Source organism: Arachis ipaensis, chromosome B6, assembly GCF_059453495.1.
Source record: "Arachis ipaensis isolate K30076 ecotype BB chromosome B6, ASM5945349v1, whole genome shotgun sequence".
In the NCBI taxonomy this organism is placed as follows: Eukaryota; Viridiplantae; Streptophyta; class Magnoliopsida; order Fabales; family Fabaceae; genus Arachis; species Arachis ipaensis.
The window spans coordinates 16,504,246-16,513,813 of NC_142441.1; the positions used below are offsets into that span (position 1 = coordinate 16,504,246).

The window sequence follows — 9,568 nt, forward strand, 5'->3', positions numbered from 1 at the left end:
AACACCAACCAAAACGGATGAACCTTTCATGCCATATCACCGCCCATTCATCCCCCCAATATTAAATTCTCCTAAAAACTATAAAAATTAAATTTATTTAATAGTGATAGTGGTGCCCCCAAATATCTGAAATTAAACGTGACATTATTTTTGTGGTGATGATTTGATTTACTACACTACTAGTACTACGCTTTTACACATCCATACAACTTATCAATATCAAATAATGGTATATTAAAATTCAAATACTATTTATATCCAAAATTAACTTCTAACATTAGTGATCATATATTTATATATAAATATATATATAATTTAATTTATTTTTAAGATATATTTTATATTTTAATGTATATTTTATTTTAAAAATTTATTTTAATATATAATTAATATAATTGATTAAAATTAATGTGTTATTTTTATTAAAAAATAATATTTTTATATTAAAATTAGTTATTAAAATTAAATATTATGTATTTATATATAAATATTAAATATATATTTATTTAACTTATTTTTAATATGTATCATATATTTTATACTAATAATTAATTTTAGTATATGTTTAATATAATTGATCTTTATAATATATATATATATATATATATATATATATATATATATATATCATTTTTTTTTTATTAACATCCATTGTTAGCATGCTGCCTAGCTACGGCACCCTAATAAAAAATTAAAAATCTCAAAATATTTTTTGATTAATTATTTTTTAAAATTTAGTTTTGATGTATATTACATACAATCATCTAATTACATATATTTTATTAAATGATCATTTACATAATTCATATAAAATGCAATTTTTTTTTGCTAACGTATTAAATTAGATTAGATACAAATATAAAATTAATTTATTTAATAGAGTATTAAAAATTAAATTCTGTCTTTTATCCTTATCCATTATTATTAGTTACCCCATGATAAATTTGTATATCAAGCATATAAATATTGGGAAGAGAGAGAGAGAGAGAGAGAGAGAGAGAGAGTTAAGAATAAGATGGAAAGGGTGTTCTCAGTTGAGGAAATATCGGAGGCATTTATTCTGCCGGCGGCGAAGAGGATGGATGAGTTGACGGCGAAGTCAACGATGAACCGCAGCGCTTCAGAGTGGGCGTTCCAACGGTTTCTGCAAGAAGCTTCTTCGGCAGTATCAGCAACAGTGGCGTCGCCGTGTTCGTCGTCGTCTTCTGTGGTTGAGATCAAACAGGACCTCTCCCAAAACATGGAAACCAAGCCTCTTCAAAACGGCACCACCGTTGCCGTTTTGCCCAATGCCACTGCTTCTTCTTCTTCTTCTTCTGTCGCCGTTGATTCAGAGGATTACCAAGCTATCCTTAAGACCAAGCTCAAGCTCGCTTGCGCCGCCGTTGCTTTGACCAGGGTAACATTCTCCTTTAATTTCTCTTCTCTCTCTTATCTTTCTGTTGATAAAAACTCCAACTTTTCAGGAACACAACTTGATTTTTTTTTAAAATTTATTAGTTGTGTTTTTTTACTGCATAAATGGATAATCAAATTCAAGAGTTCATCTATACGAGTGTAGGTAAAATTTCATGAGAATTTGTTAGGAGTTTACATTTTTACTTGAGAGTTTGATAACAATGGTTTTTCTTTCGGCATAAATCATAAAGGATCCTTTTTTTTTTTATGGAAGGAATTTTAGTAGAAAAAGCAAAAGGTGATTCTTATGTAGACAATAAACTATTTATGAAACCAAAAAGTTTTACTTAAAATGGGCAAATAAGTTGGCTCTTCATGGAAGAAAGAGGCATCTCCAAAAGTTAAAAAGAAGAAAAAGTTTTAGATCAAGTTAGCCTTTTAATTTTCATTTGGACAAAATGAGATAATGTTCTTTTGACTATTAGGTATACAGAAAGCATAATAATTAGATGATGATATTTTAAAAATTAAGGTTATGCATAAATGCATGGATGGATGAGTCTGTACCTACATGAGATTCTATTTTAGATTTATGTATGTCAATCCTAGTCTTTAGAGTTGCAGTCATTCCTCATTTGCATTTCATTCCCTTTGTGATGAATACAACCAGTATCTAATGTTTTCTTCTGCTCATGGTAATAGGGATCTTTGGTAAAATCTCAAGTTCCTGCCTCATTTTCTGAATGTACATCACAGGCAACTAATCTTTCTCAAGTTGCATCTCATGCTACTTTAAAAGGTTTGAATTAGCACATTCATTTGGATTTGTTTATGATAGTTTATGCATGAATTAGAGCATCAACCTAAGGTAGTAGATTACATTTGTAAAGGAAACTATGAGTATGGTGAATGAACAGATCGAGGTTTACAGTTTTGTTTTTGCTAGAATGCTTAGAGGTTGAGTGTTGTCTCTCTGTATACATGTAACATCTGCATCTACTGAAATAAAAAGTTATATATCTCCTTGTATTTTCTTTGTAGGATCTGGCCCTTCTGGAAATGATTCATCTAAAGTACAAAATAAAGATGCCAAAGTACCAGTGGGGATTCCTTCCTTATCTGGTGTGCAAAATAAGCCTGCTGTTGCAATCAGATCAACCACAAGTGGATCGTCTAAAGACCAGTCAGATGATGAGGAAGCTGAGGAAGAGATTAATATGACTGAAAACATGGACCCTACTGATGCAAAACGAGTAAGGAGGTAAACAGCCGTAGAATTCATATATTCTTTATTTAGTTTCCTTTATTGTAAGACATTAATTTTGTGAAATTCAAGGACACTGCTTGTTATTCAACAACTAATAATGTTGTCTTTCAGGATGCTTTCTAACAGAGAGTCTGCAAGACGCTCAAGACGAAGAAAGCAGGCTCATTTAACCGAGCTTGAGACACAGGTATGTAGGTTTCTTGTAGATCTGGCTTATGCTCTCTGTATTAGCCATTGCAAATTAGTATTCATATTTTCTGACCTAATATTCTCTCTTAGGTTTCTCAATTAAGAGGTGAAAATTCATCATTGTTAAAGCGTCTAACAGATATTAGCCACAAATACAATGATGCTGCTGTTGACAACAGAGTATTGAAAGCCGATGTTGAAACCTTAAGAGCAAAGGTAATGCCTTCCATGAGCATCAATTGAAATTATGAAGTCTAATGCTCATTCAAATTTGTTCACTTGGCCTGGTTTTTCTGACAAGCTGAGGATTGAGCCCAATCAGGGCCTCGTCCTTTTTGCCATCTACAATGGCATTTATCATCTCTGCTTACATGCTCTCTTTTTCAGGTAAAGATGGCTGAAGAAACTGTCAAAAGAATTACTGGGTTGAATCCAATGTTTCCAGCCATGGCTGATTTATCATCAATCAGAATGCCATCATTTGATGGAAGCCCTTCTGAGACATCAACTGATGCAGCAGTTCCTGTTCAAGAAGACACAAATCGTCACTTCTTTCAACGCACTTCAAACAATCCTATGTCGAGCCATGATCATGGAGTCAACAATTGGTTGGCAGACGTATCTTCAGACGAAAATGTGCAGCATAACGCCACCGCATCGACTGGTGGGAACAAGATGGACCGAACATCTTCCTTGCCAAGGGTGGCTAGCTTGGAACATCTTCAGAAGCGAATCCGTGGCAATGCAGATTCATCTGCTCCTGTTTCTAATGGAAAGCACCAATAAAAATAGCGATGTTAAACAATCCCTTAACCGCGAAATCATTATTAAATATTAGTTCCACTATCTCTGTGAGCAAGGTTCGATTCTTGACACAAATTTACTTTGTAAATGGATTTGACGTTTCTTAGGATGATTGGGCATATGATGCTTTCAGTTTGGAGTACAAATGCACGCGTGTAGAGTTAGCAGCTTCACTTCAGAAATGCAGAATTGTATATCCGTTACTTCATATGTCTTTAGTTATTGTTAGTTTCTGTGACTGCATCAATGCAACCATGCATAATATTCCCTCTACTTGAGGCAGAAGTAATACTGATTGATACAAAGAAGTACCTGAGGATTAGAAGAATGAGCTATGATGTGAAGCTCAACAAATTAACATAACAAAATCAGAATATTTAGCAAGGAAGAACAATGACTCGAAGTGGCTACAGTTTGTTTTACTCTTAGATTGGGTGCAAATAGAGATAACTACTAGATTGGATAATGACTTACAATAAAATTAAGAGGAATGTTAAAAAAGCATCAGAATTTATTGTTTTTGATTATTAGTTAAATATTAATATTTAAAAATATAGATAATGTTGTAAAATAACTAAATAAATAAAGAAGAAGTAACAAATATAAAATATGAAAATATAATTAGATAACTTTAGGATTATTATTTACTACAATTATTATAACAATATAATTAATATATTAATATTGTAGTAAAGAATATAAGAGAGGGAGAATAGTATAAGAGAGAGAATGAAGAATATTTTTATTGTTGTGATCATATCATGTACTGAGGTTGTCTATTTATACATGCAAGGAGGCTACTATTTTTCACTATCATTAAATGTAAGGACTTTGATAATGTAGCCATTCAGCATGGAAAAGATGATCCGCTCATGGTCATCCATTTAAATGCATCTCCGGTTTGTATCTCAAGATATCTCACTATAGAGGGAGAATTATATCCAACATATATCTCCAATTTTCTTTGGATTTCCATTTTGGTGCGATTAGGTGGTGCAATAGGAACATATATCGCACATCCAAATATTCTTAAATGTGAAACATTTGGCTGCTGGCCAAAAGCTAATTGCATAGGAGAGAACTTATGGTAACTCGTTGGTCTCAAACGAATAAGTGCTGCGGCATGTAAAATAGCATGCCCCAAACCGAAGTTGGGAGATTTATTCTCATAAGTAAGGGTCTAGCAATCAATTGGAGGCGTTTAATAAGTGATTATGCTAACCCATTTTATGTGTGAACATAAGCTATTGGATGTTCAACACTTATTCCATTAGCCATACAATAAGCATCAAAAGCTTGGGAAGTAAATTCATCAGCATTATCAAGACGAATTGTTTTGATTGAATTTTCTGAAAATTGTGCTTTTAATCGAATAATTTGAGCTGGTAATCTCGCAAACGCCACGTTGCGAGAAGATAATAAGCACACATGTGACCATCTTGAAGATACGTCTATTAGGACATAAAATATCTAAAAGATTCACATGGTGGATGAATAGGTCCACATATATCACCTTGAATCCTTTCTAGGAATTCAGTGGACTCAAATCCAATATTTACTGGTGATGACCTTAAAATTAACTTCCCTTGAGAACATGCAGCACAACAATATTCACTAGATTTAAGAATCTTCTGGTTCTTTAGTGAATGTCCATGGGAGTTTTCAATAATTCTCCTCATCATGGTTGTTCCCGGATGACCCAATCTATCATGCCAAGTTATAAATTCATTTAGGCTAGTAAACTTATGATTTACAATGGCATGTGATTCAATTGCACTAATCTTGGTATAATACAACCCAGATAAAAGTGAGGGTAACTTTTCTAATATAACCTTTTTATTTAAATCATGAGTTGTGATACATAAATACTCATGATTTCCCTCATTCATTGTTTCAGTATGATATCCATTTTGGCGAATATCTTTGAAACTCAACAAGTTTCTTCAAAACTTGGTAGACAACAGTGCATTATTTATTATAAATTTTGTTCCTCCGGGAAACAAAATTATAGCTCTTCCAGAGCCTTCTATCACATTGATCGAGCTAATAATAGTATTAACATACTCTTCTTTTGGCACAAGATGGGTAAAATATATATCACTTTTAAGAATAGTGTGCGAACTTGCACTATCCGCAAGGCAAATATCTTCAGAATATGTCCTTGCCATTTTTCTTCAAAGACAAATGATAATAATAATAATAAAATGAGTAGAAGTACATGCACAGTAAAATTATTCACATGAATATTTAACAAACACATACACATATCAAACTATTCCGTCATTGATCAAATAGTAAATATTTCCTTCAGAATCCTTAAAGAAATTAGATACATCATAATGAGTGGTGGAATTTTCATCATTTGAAACAAAAATTGTTTCCTTTCCTTTGTCATCCTTTTTCAAAGATGTTTGATAAAGATCAACTAGGTGCCTTGGGGTACGACAGGTACGTGACCAATGGCCCTTTCCACCACAACAGAAGCATTTATCCTCAATTGATTTACTTTGCACATTGTTTCTTTCTTTATCCCACTTCTGGTGAGATTCTTTCTTGTGAACATAATTTCTTTTCTTTCCATAATTTTTCTCGTTATCAAAATCTTGCTATTTACCTCTTCTAGGTTATAATTTGCCGCATTTGCTTCAGGAAATGGGGTGGCGCCAGCTAGGCGCGCTTCATGATTTCTTAAGAGTAACTCATTGTTGCGTTCAGCAACAAGAAAGTAAGAAATTAGCTCAGAATATTTTTTAAATCCTTTTTCTCGATTGCTACTGCAGGAGCACATTCGAGGCATTGAAGGTCGAGAAAGTTTTCTCTAACATATCGGGCTTAAGGAAGTATTTGATGATTGTACCTATCTTCAAGGTCTTTCCACAAATCTGCAGGATCTTTTAATGTGGGATATTCATTTTCAATCATACTTCAAGATGACGACGAAGGAAAATCATGGATTTGGCTTTATCCTTCTGGGATGTATTATTTTCAGCCTTAATGGTATCTCTAAGATCCATTAAATCAAGATGGATTTTAGCATCTAATATTCATGATAAATAATTGTTTCCAAATATATCAAAAGCATTATATTCAAGATGAGAGAGTTTCGACATAATGAAAATTTGTTACCTGGAGTCTTCCTAAAATTTCGTTAGAATTTCGTGCTGATAACGTGTTGTAAAATAACTAAATAAATAAGGAAGAAGTAACAAATATAAAATATAAAAATATAATTAGATAACTCTAGGATTACTATTTACTACAATTACTATAATAATATAATTAATATATTAATATTGTAGTAAAGAATATAAGAGAGGGAGAATAGTATAAAAAAGAGAGAATGAAAAATGTTTTTATTGCTGTGTCCATATTATGTACTGAGGTTGTCTATTTATACATATAAGGAGGCTACTATTTTTCACTATCATTAAATATAAGGACTTTAATAATGTAGTCATTCAGCATGAAAAAGATGATCTACTCATGGTCATCCATTTCATCCTTATCGCAATAGATAAAATATATTGTTGGATTACTATATTAAAAGAATTGAGTTGATGGTTACGTGATAACCAAAAACGATAAATTCCAATGACTCTTAGTATTTTTCTAAAATTAATTACTAAAAATGCAAAAGTAACAATCAAGGTTTTTTTATTTTTTGTGTTCATGGACATCAAGTTTTTACTCGTCATGACTCTTGACAGTATTAATAGATCCCAAAACGCAAGCCCGTTACCTAAAAAATATGCCCCTTTCGTATGATCTGAAAAAGTCTTTTTTTTTTAAATGCATTTCCACTAAATAAAATTGGAAGCTCCAGACCAAAAGTGGTCTTTGATGTACTAAAATAGTATCTAAAATTTCAATTACACTAATAAATTTTGTAAATTTGTATTGGTGCAATTAAGATATTGAAAACTATTATTTCAATAACCACATAATCTGGTTTAACTAAAAAATTAGACAAGATAATATGTGACAAAAATATATGTGACAAAAATTAAATATATAATAAATTAAGAATGAATTTTTATTTTTTAAAAATTTTTTAAATATGGATTGATATGGATACTAAACAAGTAACAACACATAATATATAAACGTATTGATATTGATAAATTAAAATATTTTGTATTAGTGACTAATTTATTATCTATTTTTGTACCATAAGTTATATTTAATTATCATTAATATATTTTTTGAAAACATGTATTTAATTTTTTATTTTATTTTATTTTATTTTTATTTTTATTTTTATAATTTTATATTTTTATTTAATTATGATCGGGTCAACCGAATAGATCAGTGACTCATTAGTTGAACTAGTAATTCAGTGATTCGTTCGTATGAGTAGGTCAATTGTCGATTCAATTCTGATAACTATGAATTTTGTTAATATAAATTACATTTGTAAAATTTAAAAACTAAATAAAAATAATTGAAATTTAAAAAATTAAATTAAAATTTCCAAGTAAATACTAAATACAATGACCAAATTGAATATTAGCTGAAGATGGTTAAAGTTAGGTAGATATACTATACACGTGAGGAACAAATGATTTTCTTATTGTTAGTTGTGTTATCTAGGAAAGGACCCGCTGGTCAAATGATGCTGTCTTCATTTTAATTTTGAGAGACAGAGTCGTGTTAGGTTACTCCTACGCCCATTCGCATTTCTCATAAAAATAAAAATAATAATAAAAGAAAAAAGAAAATATCTTAGCAGAAAGCAGAGACAGAGCCACCAACCAAAACAAGAAGAAGAAGATGGAGATGACGAGTATGAGAATGAGGGCCGCAATCCCCTTAAGGCCCACACCCTCCATTAATGTTGCTCCTCCTTTCTCCGCTTCCACTTCGTCCTTCTGTTCCGCCAACGTTGCACTCTTCAGGAGAGCTTCTTTAGCTCTCACTGCTCCAACCACCATCAGAAAGAAGAGGGGTCTCACCTGCAACGCCCTCTTTGGCCTCGGCGTCCCCGAGCTCGTTGTTATTGCCGGTGTCGCCGCCCTGGTCTTCGGCCCCAAGAAGCTCCCCGAGGTTGGTCGCAGCATCGGCAAAACTGTTAAGAGCTTCCAACAGGTTCATCCTCTTTCCTCTCTGTCTCTCTCTTGTTCATCGATTCAATAGAGTTTAATTCAATTGTACCTTTTTGGAAGTTGGGTTCTGATAAAGTTCGTATCTTTGGTCGTTTCTCACGGGATCTGTGTTCCTTTCTGATGTGAGCTTATTAATATGCCTTGAAGTTAGGGTTTTGGGTTTTCATATTGATGTGTCCTGATCTAAACTAAACAAATGTTAAATGTGATGATTTACTCAATTGAATGATTTGACTTGTTCTGCAATATGTTGATACAACTCAATTGAGAGCATACAGAACACTTAACCCTAAATCTATCAAACATTATACAAGGGCCTTCAAAGAACTGATCCCATAGTAGTTGACATCTTCATATGGCTATGGATAAACTCATACTGATTATGCATTGTTTGAGATTGCCCCATGTTATCATTTGTTAACTGTTAAACATTTTTCTTCATTGTATACAAGATTGTTTATTTATTCTGTTTTTTGTTAATCTTTGTAGGCAGCAAAGGAGTTTGAGTCAGAGATTAAGAAGGATCCTGAGTCCCCAGGAGAGGGTCCATCAGAGGAAAAGCCTGTTGCTCTGAGTGAACAGGAGGAGAAGAAGCAAGGCATGGAGGTGTCTAGTTCTAAGGATAGTGTGTGAACCGTGTAGTGTGTATCAACATATTATGATTAAGTAATGCACCAAATTTTCACCATGGCATCAATTGTGCGTTTTGGGAACACCATTCTTATCTTATTGAGACCAAGTCTTAGTTCTTCATTTTTCACCTCGCATGATGGAAAAGAACTTTATAAAGGATAATATTAGCAAGTAG

The 9,568-nt window shown here is 32.3% G+C and overlaps 2 protein-coding genes across 2 annotated transcripts; both read left to right on the plus strand.

Moving 5' to 3' along the window:
• Positions 1-956: 956 nt before the first annotated feature.
• BZO2H3 (bZIP transcription factor family protein) lies at positions 957-3,866 on the plus strand. Its single transcript, XM_016349927.3, has 6 exons — positions 957-1,399; positions 2,101-2,197; positions 2,440-2,659; positions 2,777-2,852; positions 2,945-3,070; positions 3,242-3,866. Exons 1-6 carry the CDS (start codon positions 1,016-1,018, stop codon positions 3,638-3,640), a joined length of 1,302 nt encoding a protein of 433 aa, XP_016205413.1. The 5' UTR covers positions 957-1,015; the 3' UTR covers positions 3,641-3,866.
• A 4,390-nt stretch (positions 3,867-8,256) lies between these two features.
• LOC107645810 (Bacterial sec-independent translocation protein mttA/Hcf106) lies at positions 8,257-9,453 on the plus strand. Its single transcript, XM_016349933.3, has 2 exons — positions 8,257-8,743; positions 9,250-9,453. Exons 1-2 carry the CDS (start codon positions 8,429-8,431, stop codon positions 9,391-9,393), a joined length of 459 nt encoding a protein of 152 aa, XP_016205419.1. The 5' UTR covers positions 8,257-8,428; the 3' UTR covers positions 9,394-9,453.
• The last annotated feature ends 115 nt before the right edge of the window (positions 9,454-9,568 follow it).